Source organism: Seriola lalandi, unplaced genomic scaffold (genome assembly GCF_002814215.2).
Source record: "Seriola lalandi dorsalis isolate HSWRI2012SDOR001 ecotype SW California unplaced genomic scaffold, Sedor1 jcf7180002054488, whole genome shotgun sequence".
NCBI lineage: Eukaryota > Metazoa > Chordata > Actinopteri > Carangiformes > Carangidae > Seriola > Seriola lalandi.
The window spans coordinates 117,826-133,911 of record NW_019525041.1 but is presented as its reverse complement, the minus strand read 5'-3'; the positions used below and the strand labels follow the sequence as shown (position 1 = coordinate 133,911).

The 16,086-nt window shown below is 40.1% G+C and overlaps 1 protein-coding gene across 1 annotated transcript in view; it reads left to right on the top strand.

The window, feature by feature from the left end:
• Nucleotides 1–4,960: 4,960 nt before the first annotated feature.
• nxph4 (neurexophilin 4) overlaps nt 4,961–16,086 on the top strand; it is a 44,382-nt gene continuing 33,256 nt past the window's right edge. The window contains exon 1 of the mRNA XM_023412846.1: nt 4,961–5,416. Within this exon, the coding sequence (XP_023268614.1) occupies nt 5,363–5,416 (54 nt within the window). The 5' untranslated portion in view covers nt 4,961–5,362. The remainder of the gene's footprint in view (nt 5,417–16,086) is intronic.

The window sequence follows — 16,086 nt, the reverse complement described above, 5'->3', positions numbered from 1 at the left end:
CCTAATTTACAGCAACAAATTTGTTTTGGAGTAAAGGTAATGCCGCCAAGATTACATTTATTATCAGCGAAATATGGATTTCATTTGTTTCCCACCAAAATATCAGCTCTTACTATATTATGACTAGCATTTAAAGCATTATTAAACTGTTTTATGGTTATGTTTACACACTCATAGAACTTGGTTAAGTGAGGGAAAAGATCATGGTCTTGGTTTAAAAGCCAGCAGCAGCTTGAACAGGACACACAACATGGCTATTCACATATAAAGCTGCTATATGTACGTTTTTGCTATCGCTCCATAGCTAATGTTAGCATTATTAGCTGTTACCAGACCAGTGTAGATGAGATGTTGCGAGTTCAGCGTCAAACTTCATTCCTTTACTCGCCCAGTGGTGGAAAGCAATGGCAGTGCTTGTTTTGCTTCTATTTCTATCACTTCTTTTCTTCCACTGAAGTTAGCATTGTAACCAGCAAGCCCGTCTCGCCACTTTCCGATAGCGAGTCACTGTAGCCTCCAGGCTGTCCTGAAGAAGTAGCCAAAGTCCTTTTGTTGCCTAAACTTAACCCCACATAGAACTCAGGGTGCAAACCCAGGTCTCTTAAGACCACCATCCACGCCTCCCTCTGACTATGCAGAACAAAAGTGTATAGATTCCTTCACTAGAACAAACTTAGTCTGTTAGCCATTACATTTCTCACCACAACGTAACTGGGAAAACAAATTAATCCTATATACATGTCATTTCTAGGAGGTAGAGTTGTCAGTAATGAGACACGGTGAAATACAAATTACTTGGATGTTACTCAAATTCTGAATGTGCGTAGTCCACAAGTAAATGCAAAAATGATAACAAAGCTACAAGAGTATAATTAAAGCATGATACAAACTGATCGATCATGTTCAATATATTAGTCTAGATTGTGGTTCTGCTATTAATCAGTAAAGTCCAACACTGAACTATACACCATAGGTATCTATGGCGAGAGTTTTGTTAACCCGTTGCATCAAGTATAAACCCAACTTCCTAATTTTTCCACTTCCTTATGTTCCTTCCTCTCTCCACCTTAAGATATCCCCTTCTTCTGTCCCACCCCCTGCTCCTGCTCCTCCTCCTCCTCCTCCATGTTGGTCCACCTTTACCACCTTCTTCTCCTGTGCCACCACCAACCATCCCGTCCTTCCCATCCCCCTTTACTTTTCTTCATTTTTCCTGTTGCAATTACATGCTTTTTCCTCCTCCCCTCCATCATCCTCACGTTGTTGTCCTCCTCACACATCCTGCTTTTCGCTTAATCCATCAAATTGAATTAGTGGTAAAGTTCTTTAAATCTTTTAAATGCTTAAAGGGTGTGGACTTCTTCTTGTGGAGTCTTGACTGTAATTTGTTGTCTTTAATGATACATACTTGTAATGTGTTGGTGATAAACATGAGCAGCCTTTAACCCTACAATTTTGGAAATGGTCAAACTTTCTCCATATGTTCGGGGAGGAAAAAAAGAGTAATAATGATGCAAGGATGATATTTGTGAAAATAGATGCACTCGGCTCTTGCTCAGAGCATGTTCATTCATTTACTATGACCATGCGGCGACCGAGTGACTCGGAGCAGGAGCGTCGCCGCTAAGTGGAACAGAGAAGGGGAGCAGCTGGGCGAAATTCACCTGCCACTTTCAATGTGGATCAGAAATTGCACTCACACCAACATCTCTTCTCCAACAGTGGGGGGAAAAAAATTAGGGGAAACAGGAGGACAGAGTGTGCTGAGGCCATACAAATCACAGACAGTAGATTGAATGGAGGGCAGTGATGGAAATGGGAAATGGTCACATTCTTTGAGACCTGCTGTGTTTGATAGACAGGGTTTCATGGTCTGCTGAAGATGAAGCAATGGGTGTAACACACTGATTTACAGCAGCTGAAAGATTGACAGAAATACAAAAGAGTTACTTACTGTGAAGTAATTTATGGTTTATAATAGAGGAAACATTAAGTAGTGTTAGTTTTTCCATCTTTGTGACATTTTTCGTGTCACAAAACATTGTAATAGATTTATTCCCACACGGTCTCCTTTGAAATTATGTTTCTATGGGCACTTCTTAATTGTTTAGCCAAATATTTTTTTTGAGGTAATTGTCATTTCTTTCTTATTATGAAGAAAAGTGCTATAATTTTGTGCTGCCTTCATGTTGTACGAAGGTGGTTGCGGTCACTGTGGATGTCAAAGCTTACGACTCTGACACTGCAGACGAGGGCCCACATCTTCTGTCCCACATGTGGTTAGACACACTTGAGGGCAGGGAAAGATTAGATACTAATACAAAACCCACATTTTGCTTCAAGTCACTTTTGACTTTCTTTTTATTTTTTTGATATTTTCTAATATTTACCCTTTAACTTTCCCTAATTTTAAGGAAGTGCTTCAGGTGCCTAAACACAACCAATTAAAAGCCATAAAAAAATAATCCAAGAGGAATTTCCTCTCAACACGTATTTGTAATATGTAAACACATAGTTTCTAGGAGATGGGTTCAGTTGAGTCTCTGGTATACAACACTCTGAATACGTCTAGAAATGTTTTATTTCACTGTTGCATAAGATTTTAATTTATAAGCATCACTTGATCTTGGATTGTGGGTCTCTCCTGGTTTTGGCCAAACAGTAGTTTGAGCAAGATGGTTGCACAGTTGAGGTTGTGCTTTGACAGGCATGTTATTAGAAATAACTGTCTGACCAGCTGTTTGCTCTTCAGCAGTTTGGTCACTCAGGCATTTGCAGACTTACTGTACGTGATATTGTAACTAGCCCTGAACTAGTTTTAATCCTCCTGCCACAGTGCTCAGTGCACAAGTCTTCTCTCTGCCTGCAGTGACTCTTTGCCTCGCAGGGAGGCAGTGCTGCGTCGCTCTCACACTGACGAGAGCCACAGACAGACTGCAGTGAGTCTGCTTTTCAAAGAGTGATAACAGATTGCTAATATACAACTTATAGAGTCACACATAACCACAAAGCAGCTCATTCTACACAGACACTCCTCTCCATCTGTGACATACTTGTCTCACTTCACCACCTCTAAGCCTATCAGCATGATGTGCACTTGTGGCTAGCAGCCACACACACACACACACACACACACACACACACACACACATTGGCCTTGTAAATGCATTGCTAGAAGTATGAGGACATGCCACAGGTGAGCAAGAATGTCTCATATCTGAAGAGGAAAGTGTAGAAGAAACCTTTATCTCAGGGTTCAGGGCCAAAAACTGTTGTCTATATTCACTGTACAGATAAAATCTACAGCAGATGTGTGCAGAGAGAGAAAAGAACATAGAGAAATTTAATTCTCTTAGGTGAGAGAGGAAAAGAAGAGAGAAGGTTTTTGCACTGAATTTGAACTGTATACTGGCTGTAAATATTTAGTAAAGCCACAGACTAGAGAAACGGATGGAAAAACAGAAAGACAGATATACAAAGTGGCATTGGGAAAAACAAACAGACAGTTGGTCAGTCAGTCATTCAGACAGACATTTATAGAGAAGGGACATGCTTCATCATACACTGGCAGAAAGTCGAGACAGACATTAAGCTTATACAAAGGGAGGTCGGCCCGTCACTCAGTCAGATGTGTATGACTGATTGACAGCATTATATAATACTACACAGCCAGACAGACACACTAACAATCCAGCAGACAGATCCACTGATCTCCACACAGACAGCACGGCGAGTAGACACCGTGCATCCGAGATCAGTTCATATTAAAGGTGGCACAGTCAGGCAGGCAGCAGCTGGGACTGGCCATCAGGGAGAGATGTGGGGGCCACGCTGCCCCAATATATCCATGCAACATTAATATTTCAAAATTGTTTTTCTGTGAATTTATAGTCTGGCTAGCGTGTGCTGTTGGCCTCCATCACACGCAGCCGTTTAAACGAAAGCAGTCAAGGTTCATGTTTCTGTGTAAGATCCTTTTCCATTTGCTGGAGAATTTTAGCTGCCAGCAAAGCAAGTGAGGCAGGGTCGTATATGAGTGCTGTCAGTGTGAAGTTAGGTGACACTAACTAAAGCTGGTATGTGTGGAATCTCCAGTTCAAAGAAGTTCACAATTATTTCTGTAGCATTTACTCATCCGGTAGATGTTTTTGTCCAAAGCGACATACAAATGATAACACTGTGAAATTTCAAAATTCTAAATTTATGTAAATTATACAGCCACAGGTCTGGTTTACATGATTTATTCGCTATTAATAATTGGAATGATGAAGTCAGTATTGTACAAAATATAACAAACTAAAGCAGAATTCAGGTTAAAGTGTCAATGGGGAGTAAGAAATAAGGCTGCAACTGTTATTTTCATTCATCTTTAATCTGCAGATCACTTATTCGTATGTGAAATAAAATGCCTATGACGAATTGTCATAGCAGAAGTAGTCGACCAACCATCAACCAACAAGCACAAACCCAAAGATGTTCAATGTATTATCATAGATGATCCCCACATCAGACAAGATGGGAGCAGAGCATGGTTTTACTCAGTGGTTTAATTATCAAAATAGCAGCTGTCTGTCAATTGACCAATAGATTGATCAACTGACCGTCTCAGCTCTAATGACGAATGAACTGAATGATCGTTTGATGAATCTAAAAGTCATATTTGAAGCAAGCCACTTACTTTCTTTGGTTACACTACACCAACTTAAACAAGTGTAAATCATCCTCCACAGCTTCCTCTCTGATTATTATAGAGTGTAAAGAGTCATCTCAACATCTAAACAGCGACAGGACAAAAAAAAAAAAAACCAAAATCTACATGCAGTTGTGGTCAGTGCGGTTGCCAATAAGACGAGAGCTGCTTGTGCGCCGTGACGCGCGCAATGAGAGGGGTAGGGGGGGAAGCAAGAGGGGGTGAGAGAGTGAGAGAGAGAGAGAGAGAGAGAGAGAGAGAGCTCACCTCTCCAAATCAACCAGTCAGCATCCCAAAAAACACAAGAAGCGCTGGTGATCTTTCAATGATACCCTCATCTCTGCCCTCACTCCTCTAAACTCACTTGGTCTCCGCACAAACTTCCAGCGAGAGCGTCCGGCATGAGCGGAGACAAACACCATGGATGTGCCACATGAGGCGGACCGGAGCAACTGAACCGCCACCGCTCAAAGTTTGACCGTAGAAACCACCGTGACACTCGCTGAACAAACACGCAACTTTAAGTGCGTTTTTTTTTCTTCCTGCTTTTCTGACACTTTTTACTTTGTCGCCTGCCCCTTGGATTGCTTGGATTCCGCGGTGTGTCTTTTTATGTTCAGCCGGGGAGACGTGTAGTTTTTTTTCGGGGTGGTCCGCTATAAGGAAGGTGACATGCAGGTTCTCGGTTGGACCATAGTTCTCCTCTGCCAGTGGATCCTACGGAAGGTGAGTTTATCATTCTGATGAACCAAAAAACACTAGAAATACCTTTTTATATGCAACCATAGAGACTGGGTTGGGGGGGGGGGGGCATGCGTTTGGAAAGAAGCACCTGCCCTCTCCTTTTAGAGGGTCAGTTTTCTTTAAATGACTCCGCTGGAAATAAAAATATATATCCATGCAATAACATTTTTAACGTTTCACATTGAGAATAGTGTCTAAATCACAGCCAGCAGGACCTGGTGGTTTTATAGTCTCTTTTGACAGAGCCGTATCGGTATCTCCATTCAAGCTGTGTTCTCTGGAACTTGATTTTAAGTTGTTATATCTTCATAACAGCCGTTCAGACCACGGAGAAGCTGCAAAAGGTGTTTCTCTGGCTCAATTTTGTTTTAACAGTTTGAAAAAAACGCGTGTGCGACTTTTCTCTCTTTTTTTTTTGTTGCCCGATCTCCAAACGCGCAGATCTCTGCTGTCTGTTTCCCCTTTACTCCCATGCAGTTAAGCAGGACTCCTTATCTATTCATCTATGTGCTCCCAGCAACTTCCTCTCATTTCTCTTCAGAAGTTAAACACGCCCGTGGCTTGTTTCATTATCTCGGCATCGTTGTGGCAAAGAGTTTGTTCGCCTACTTTGGCTGCTGCAGCTGCTGATTATTTCTGGTTAAATGCGTGCGTGCGTGCGTGCGTTTATGCGCGCGCTCACTCATTTCTTGGGCTGTTTGCGCATTATATGTGTGTGCTTTCCTGATTGCTTTACACTGACAGTAATAATGTACATATTATATCTAGACCTCAACACATAACAGAATACAATACAATACAATACGACAGAATACAATGCAACGCTGTCTGTCCCAGCAGATACACACCATCTGTACTCAGTATGTCTTTGGCCTCAGCAAGAAATGAAAGAGAATAAAAACATGACCTTTCTCCATGTTCCTCATCTCCTCCCTCTTCCTCACCTCTGACACTTTCAGCTTCCCCCCTTCCCGTTTCTTTCCTCCCTTTTCTGCTCCTCTTCCATTATGGATCTATTTATCCCCACTCATTTAAAAAATGAAAAAAAACACCATGTCTTCAAATATAGTAAAAACATATGCGACACTGTAAAAATGTTGCAGAGGTTTTGACAAGACTTTCAAAATCTGCTATTTTTTTTACAAGGCTTAAAAAAAAATCAGTCCTGAAGTGTAAAGGTGTATGACTGAGGTTTTATTAGCAGAGGAATATCATTACATTCAAGTGTCAAACCGTAGTGCCAGGACTGTAAAGATCTCAGGGGTGAACACCGTCACTGTTAACAGTTGTGCTTGGTGGCTCACAGTTGCCGGAATACTCTCCAAACACAAAGGAAATAGTGATGGGAGATATAAACCTTTTTTTTTTTTTTTTTTTTTTTTAACACCCAGTTGACTGCTGGCAGATTGGGGTTAGGTTGTATTGTGACAGGTAATAACACCTCCACTTCTTCTGAAGATTGAATACATATCATGTCTCCTGCAAAGTGGAATTGCCATGCATCTTCCGCATGAGAGTGCAACTCAGGTTCAAGTATTAGGATCGACTTTGTATTAGATTATATCAGCCACGCTTTTCAGTAATGTGCCATTTGAAGTTGTGTTAGATCCTTTTTTTTCTTTCCTTTCTTCTGTGGAGTGAGGGAGGATAAAAATCTTGTTTGTTTTCAGCGGCTATGCCGCGGTGTAGATGACACAGTGATTTGGCTGACATAATCTGACAAGTTACATCCCTGGGAGCACTATTAGCTTGAGGGATTAAGAAGTGAAGAGGTAAAAGGCGGCAGTGAAGAAGTGACGGCAGGTGATAAATTCGGTAAACAGAGAGAGGAGGAAGGAGGAAAGAGAGGATAGGAAAAGAGCAAAGTAGAAGTCAGCGGAGGGGAAAGAAGAGACGGTAACATTAACCATCTCTCTAACTTAATTTGGTGGTCTCTTTGAAGGAAACCCACCCTCAGTGGTCATTTAGAGCAATTTAGAGGCTTGTTTAAGTACATCTGTGAGTGCATAAGTGAGTGTTTCCAATGGAAGACGGGGAGGCAAAGTGAGTAAAGGATGGAGATGATGCTCTCCTGATGTCTCAAGGCTCTATCATTTATATTTTGTATGTGTTAAAAATGTAGAACTTCATTTATGGCTTATTTTCAAAATGTTTTACAAAAAGTGAAATTGTGTTAACACACTTGGACGAGAACATTTTTTGTGGGTGGGTTCTTACATTTCTGTATAAAAAAACAAAAAAAGAACCAGCAAATTGTGTTTCGTGCCTATGATGTCTAACACTGCAGTATTATAATTTTTTCCACCTTGTACTTTGAAACGATATCTACAGTAACAGCACTACAAAAGAAGAAAAGATGTGTGAAAAGCTTCTTTGCTGTTTTATGCTCCCAGTAGGAACAATAGCATTAGCCGGCATCTCAACCTGACAAAATCCTCTTATCTCCCCCCATAAAACAACTAGCTATATACCCCAGGGATATTACAGCAACTGAGTCACTTTAATTTCATTATATATAGTCCTACTTCCTTTGTAATCATGTCTCTCATATTCTGCATAGCTCTGCATTTCACTAGTCTCTCTATGTCCCAGTAAAATGTATACGAGTGTTTTCTATGCTTCATGTTCGTGCCCACATGTTATGCACTTATTCACGCCAAAGTGGGGGATGGGGTTGATGGGAGGGGGTCACAGCTATCAGAAAAAGCAGGATCAGATGTTTGTTTTTTTTGTTTTTTTGTTTTATCCAACATGGATTAAACCAGGTAGCTGGTGTTTCCCTCCCACTCGCTGTATTTTTGTCCATCCATCTGTCCGTCTGTGGATCATCTCAACTGTCAAACGGCCCAGTTTCAACGAACCAGGAAGGCACCCCTGGTCTGTAATCTGTGCAAATTATATTTTCTATTCAACAAACCGATTAGATATGTAATCTGTTGAATCATGCTGACAGAAGCAATCACATTACTGCCATATCTATTGCCTCTGAAATTGTACCCAGAGATCAAAGCAATTATTTAACCTAAAAAAAAAAAAAAAAATGCCACCGATTCATACAGTGTTTTTAATGGATTCTAACATACTTTGCTTAAGGTTAAGCAACAATCCATTTTTATTAATTTTGTTTTTCTCCCCTTTCAACAGCCCTGTGCCCCATTTTTGACAACCCATTACTTTCAAAATGAGTCATCACTTGCTTGGTGCAGTGAACAGTTCCACCCCAGGCTTTGTATTAGCCTTAAGGAGAGGGGGAATTTAATATAATGCGTGTAGATGACGTAGATCTTAAACTAATTTGAAACATCGTTATAAACGTGTAGGTTCTGCTTTGTACGAGCATCTGTCATTGCTGTTGATGTGATTCAGCTCATTGTAAGACTGAAGACGTTGACGTGTAACGGATAATCGCGTTCTTTGTAATCGAATTAAAATGTTCTTTTTCAAACTAGAAGTGATAAAGTCAGGTATGTATAATAACTGCATCTTACTCCCACTACTTTTTCTACAATGTGCAGATCATCTAGGTATAATAAAAGAGGCAAACATCAGGCACAAAAATAAAAACTATGGTGCAGGAATTCAATTACAAACAATGTGCGCGCCCTCTGTTTGACTGACAGCTCAACTACACCTGAAGTTCCAAGAAAGGGAGAGTTACGTCTGAAATTATTGATAAGGCCGTGCTATTATTTTAAGACACAAAGGAAGAGGAACGCAGAACATATTCAGGAGCGTGGACAGAGCTGCTGCTGCTGCTGCTCTCACTGCTCAACAGGCCTGTTGCGGGTGTTTGGTTCTTTTCCTGCCGGAGCCACCTGTTCATATTTGATATGCAGATGTGATGTGTAAAGGTGTTCCTGGGTCAGAGATTCAGCTTCTAGTCATGCATAGTAAATGTATTTCTATGCACACACACACACACACACACACACACACACACATACACACACACACACACACACACACACACACACACAAACATACATAATATATATATAATATTTAATTTTACTCCAATTGTGATTTTTATAATGCACAGTGCTAAAGTTACATTCCACCACTAATCCTCACTCTGAGTTTGCTGCCACAGATAATGAGCTACAGTAGTTTTATATGTTTATATAGCACTCACACATTTTACTGCTTAAGTCTTACTTTGTGTGTTGTGTTTTATGAGACTGTCCTCGCTGCTTGACAATTTGCATTCAAACTGTGTAACACAACAGTTTTCAGGCTTAATTAATTTCAAGGGTTTTATATTTTCTGTCACGTTCAGTGCAGAGGAAACAACATACACGTCATGCACGTGTAGTGTGGTGTAGCTGAAGGTAGTTGCATCTTATCTGAAGCCCACTCCTCCTCCTCCTCCTCCCCTCCTCCTCCTCCTCTTCCTCCTCCTTCTCCTCCTTCTGGCCCCATGGAGCCTCACTGTAATTAAATGAGGTTGTTGCACATAAAAAGACAAGAGAAGAGGGAGTCAGGAGTACAGGTTCAAGTGCGGATTTATTTCTAAAGTACATGTCATAAAAATCACAGGTTTCACGTGAAGGTGAGAAGAACATGTACATGATGATGTGATGACTTTTCACATCCATCCATCCATCCATATATAAATATTTGTCAGACACATTACCTCATTTACTTACTCACTTCAGCCAGCCAGTGTGAAGCAGAGCAGATGTGTCTCAGGTGTAAAGGCTGAGGCATATCTCACTTCTTTGGGCACACAGGAAACAGCTGGAAAACGGGGGCTGTGGTGTTTTCACTGCCACACGAGAAACTGGCTTTGGAGCTAATTTTAGGATGAGGTCCCTAAACTTCTTAAAATCAAGACCCAAATTACTTTGTAGTCTCAGTCTGGGCCCACTGACCTGTCAAAAACAGGTTTGTCTCAGCTCATGTTAGACACCAGAACAGTTTTTAGTGTATTTAGATGTTATACTAAATACACTTATCAACTTTTCGTTGATGATGAAGATAGATGCGGTAATGAAATAAAGTAATTTCACATTGTACATATTAATGCAGTATAATCACATTCATTTGTGATTTAAGTACAATTTCACCTTTCTAAAGTCTATATGGTTTTCATTTTTATTGATGGCAAAATAAAAAGATTCAATCTAGATTTTCAGTGGTGATTGTCACAACCATTATAGATGCAACTCACTTTCTGGTAATGAAAAGTAATGAAAAGTGGTCCTTCGCTTATTAAATCAGTGGCAGTTAGATTGGCTAATCAGGCAGCTCATATTATGAAATGACACTAAATATGATACACACATTAGGCTCTTTCTCTTCATCTGAAAAACTGTTGGCCATTTGGCATTTCTGTGAATAAGAAATGACAGAAACGATTGGTACTGTGATAGCTGCAATCAGCTATAATGCAGCTAAGTGTTGATCAGAGAATATAAAAAGTATATTTGACAAAAAATCTAGTATTTTTTAGGATTTAAACTTTAGATGGTCTGTATTGTTTTGGGTGAGACTGGATTCAATGAGATCTGGGTTTAAATTTTAAGTAGGTAGTAGTTGTTATTGAACCAACATTAGGTGCATTGTCTCTGCACTCTATTCATCGTTTTAGACTGAACTGTTGTGCAAAATGTTTGAATTTTTGTTGATGGGAAAGCAGTTTTAATTAGAGGAAAGCGCTAAATGTTATGCACACAAATGACAATGCTGACATGTTGGTGTCTGCAGATACAGTGTTTACCATGTTAACCATCTTAGTTTAGTGTGTTAGCATGCTAATTTTAGCACTAAACACAAAGTATATCTGAGGCCAATGGCAAACTTTCAGTTTTGCAGGAATTTGGTTATGATCAGTATCTGATAAATTCAAATTTTGACCTGATGGAGTAGTAGGAAGAAAAAGTTCAGGTGTCACCAATGAAATGATACATTATCTGGGGAGCATGAATGTCCAAAATTTCATGGCAATCCACCCAATAGCTGTTGAGATATTACAGTCTGGACCAAAGTGTTGGAAAGACTGACCAGCTGACATCACCCTCCTTGCCACTAACAAAAAAATACCAGCAAAAACAAGAGGTTAGACCACTCAGGCTGGTCACTACTTAATATCTGCACCATAAGAGCAATAAATGTTAATGGATGAAATTAGTTGTGCTGTGTACTCTGACTCTGCAAATCACTGAGCAGAAGTTGGCGCACGTCTGAACCTGAGGACCTGTTTATAAATGCTGGGAGTCTGGTAAACGCATAAGCGCAGGTAATTGTTCCATTGGGACCTCCACCCTGGTGGTCCCATCTCCTATAATGCACACTTCTACAGTGGAATGATTGATGTTGTTGCTTATTTCCTGCAGTCTGCTTCTTTGTTTTTACGTCACTTTAAAAGATAAGAAATTTAAGAATTTTAAGTATTTGCTTTCTGTTTATACCACGTCTTAGCTGTTTTTCACAGGTAGGTTGAAATAAATGCCTCATAAGTAGCACAAGGTACTTGCAGTACAAAAAAAACAGGGTTGTGTATAAAATCGAGTTATTTCTCTGTTTAATTTTAGTCTTGCTTTGCTTTGGATTGACTGGGTTGTGAATGCCAGATGGAGGGCTTTCACATAACTGCAAATAACGTTGGCAGTTGGTTGAAGCTTTTTTGTTGGAAAGAAAAACATGGAAATCGGAGAAGCAGAAGCAGACGACTTGAATAAAACGCCCCCTACCTGTCTCATCTAGGCTTTTGAGGTCTTCCAAAAAGCTCAAGTTAATATAGAGTGGTAAACGGTGTCTTTCATACGGCAACAGTTTATGGCATCAACAGACACAACAGAATGCGCTGCCATTGGTTTCCTTGTTTACTGATTTACTACCTTTACTGGCTGAATTAAATGTTTTCTGTGTCATTTAAAAATCAGTGTGAACAAATGAGTCTGAGAGTTCTAGCCTCAGATATAACACTCAGTGGTGCCTGCATGTAAAATCTGTCACATGTAACACTGACTTGATGGAAAATTTGCTAATTAAGCACAGTATATTGCACATATACTGTCAAATTATTTTTTCACGTTCTTTGGACAGCTTATGTGGGAATGCTGGTGTTATGCAGGGCTTGGTTACCCAGCCAAATAGGTATCCAAATAAACGTCAAAGCAGTAAGTTGTGTATGAATACAAAAACAATGTGGTGTAGTGTAGTTTTATAAACTGGGCCCTCCCCAGGATTATTAAGGGTTTCTTTAAACCCCTCTGTTGACTTACCTGCCACACCCTCCACAACATGTCAAAATAATATAATACTGTTGCATTGACACAGCTTGTTTAACCAGTAATAACTACAAGACAGTGGTGCAATTATTCAGACCCTTTACTTAAGTAAAAGTAGTATTACTTAAGTGTTAAAGTATTCTTGTACAAATAAAACATACATTCAGACTCATACAGAGGCATTATAAGTATTATTATCTGCAAAATGTGTTTGTAGGAAAAGTAAGTAATTATGCATTATGACCTTTTTGAGAGTTATACATTATTGTATATATTACTGGATTATTATTAAAGGTATATTTACATGTAAGCAGTATTCTGATGTTGCAGACTCATGGAACTGCTCATTGTTACTATTTAATATATTCACGGGTAGTTTAATTATAAACAAAGCATCATATCTGTGTTAACTGTATGTTTTGTTTGAAACATCTTAATCTGCAAAGTAACTATCGCTGTCAAATAACATAATAGTCAAATATTTGCCCGTTAAAAGTAACATATAATGTCAAGTGCAAGTGCATCAAAGTTGTACTGCAGTACAGTACTTGCTTAAATGTGCTATAATGTAAACACACAAGAAATAGAGAATTTAATATTGTGTACTCCACTTTAAACCTGAATGTTTTAATGGAACTATAATATGCACTCCAGCGCCAAAACTGTGACAAACATAACAAAATAGTGAATATTCTCTGTTTTAGAATAAAGAACTACAAACATAAAGCAGTTATTTCTGCTACAGAGTGAATGGACTGGCAACATCTTAGTTGATGTTGTGCCAAAATGGGTGAACAGTATAAAGTTAGTTTCACTGATTGTCTATCTGAAATAAACCAACGCAATGCCTGTTCTCGGCATTGTGGCACTGTGTGCCACTATGAACTATGGCATGAGTTAAAAAATCATTTTGCTCATTTAATTCATTCGTGGAAACAAATATAGAAAGGGGAGCAGTGTTGGAATGGTCTTTTACAAAAGCACAAAATATCCCTGACCTGTAGGTGGAAAAGTTAGTTCTAAGGCGACAGTGAAAACATGGTTAGACAGAGACTGAAGCAGAACACTGGGCTCCACATCAGACCCAGGTTTCACTGCCAGGATAATCTGGAGAAGACGGTCTGTGGACAGCTGCTGCCTCAGCCCCAAGAGGGTCTTGCGTCTCCCGGTCTGAGCCACCATCCAGCCTCCGTCAAAGCCCTCTATGTAACTGCCAACTTGGGCGCTGGAGGAGTAGATGGTGATGATGGAGATTGTTGGAGATTTTTGATGTGGCTGAGATGATAGTGCAAACAGGAACTCTAATTCTGTGAAACGCCATGTTTTTGTAATGTTGTCCTTTTCTGTAATTTTTCCTCTTGGGCCTGCTTTCTGTCTTGAACAGAGCTCTGCCCACACTGCAGAACACACACTCACACAGCATTTTGATGCTCCATGCGTACCTCAATGAATGGGCTACCATTATTACAATAGTATTGTGTATGACTCACCAAGCTTTATGGAAATTGCTCTCTAAGACAAGTTGTCAGGGATTGTCTGAGGAGACGATAACGCCTGAAAAGGAACCAGTTGGAGAATATTACTTGTGATCTGTTTGCCATAAATATATAAGACACAGAAAATCATGCAAAGAATGGAGATGTGAATTATGCACAAGCCCCCGCATTAACACATGTATACAAAGAAGAGATAAAATTAAGGAATGCAGGGTACATGAGTGCCTGATTGTCCTGTGTTGTCATGACCAAGGTGGGATAAACAAAGAGCTTATTTATTACAGTGCAATTACCACTGAGGTATTACAGCCACGATGGCAGAGGGGGGAGAAAATGAACACTTAGCTGAAGCCGATGAAGGGACATTACAGCTGGGTGTGTCGTGGCCCTGTAACGCTGACAGCCAAGAGGACAGGCATCCATCACTTGCGGTGTGTCCTGAACAGAGGAGAAGAGCAGAGGGAAGCTCCATAACTTCATCTATTATTTCACTTATTTTCAATGTTGACTTTAACTCAGAAATATTTTTAGTGCATTGTTTAAAATATTTGACCTCCATGTTTTCTGCAGGAGTCGGGTCAGATGTCAGATTTGTAATCTTGTCTACTATCAGACAGATTGATCAGATTGTTCCTGGTTTAAATACAAAATTTGGCAGTTTTAAAGTGTATTATATTTAGGCAAACTTTCTGTTCGACTAATTGATTCTATCCATGGTAGTAGTGCGATCACACTGAAACTTCTGAACAACAAATGGATGGATTATCACTGAAATTTTGTACAGATTTTCATGTTCCCCAGAAGATGATTCCTAAAGAGCAACGCAACGCAACGCAACGCAACGCAACATGTATTGGGATGATCCCTTCACAAATTTGTTTTCAGTACTTCCCAACTAATTCCCATCAGACTCAGCTGTACCTTGTGTTTAGCGCTAATTAGTGCAAGGTAACATTAGCCAGGTAATACCATCATTGTGAGTATGATGCCATGCTAGCATTACCATTGAGCTCAGACCTCCGCTGTGCGATGGCACAGCCTCACAGAGCTGCTAGTACGACTGTAGACTCTTTAGACTTGTTTAACATTTGAGAATGTCGGCGTGTCATGTTAAATGGAAAACAGGGTTTTCTAGAAAAATATATTTCTCAAAGTAGGATGCAGAAAAAAAGTATAGTTTCGGTGGTATAAACCCAGGTATCATATTTGTCATACTGGCATCAATCAAAATACTGCTTCCATTTTTTCTCTCTCTTTTTGAGAGGGGGACTTTTTTATTCAACTATTTTAATCTCCATTAGCATTTTGTTGTTGTTGTCCTCTTTTGCATGACTTAATAAACAAAGCAGCAGAGGGAGATTCTGGGTGTGGAGTGGTCAGCCCTACTTTAGATTGCTCGACTGGTGTTGCTCTACTTTGAGTGGTCCCCAGTTATCTTCGTGATGTGAGCAGTGTATTAATCTCTCTCTCTCTCTCCCACTCTGCCTCTGTTTTTCCTGGCTGCGAGGAGCAGAGTCGAGCATTGGAAATAGATCACATCAGAAGGGACGTTTGGCTCCTGATGATGGGCAACGTGTTTGTTTCATACATGCATGATGAGTAGCTCGGCTCTCGGCGGGGGCCACCAGTTATGGCATAACGCCGCTGCCTGTGGTCAATGTGTTGCCCAGTCTCAGCTCCCCCTGGGAGAAAACATGCTGTGCTTCATACTTGTGCTATTTGATATGGTGGTGTGTATTCTCATGCGTTTACGTGTGTCTACTGGTGCGAGAGACAAGCATGTGAACTGAGAACGGGCTCAATACAGAGCACTGTATTGTTTGCAGAATATTAAGGAAATGACAGGTTATGTGTGTGTGTGTGTGTCGGTGTGTGGCTGTTTATAGGCACAATTTGTAATTACCTCTATACATACTGTAGATGC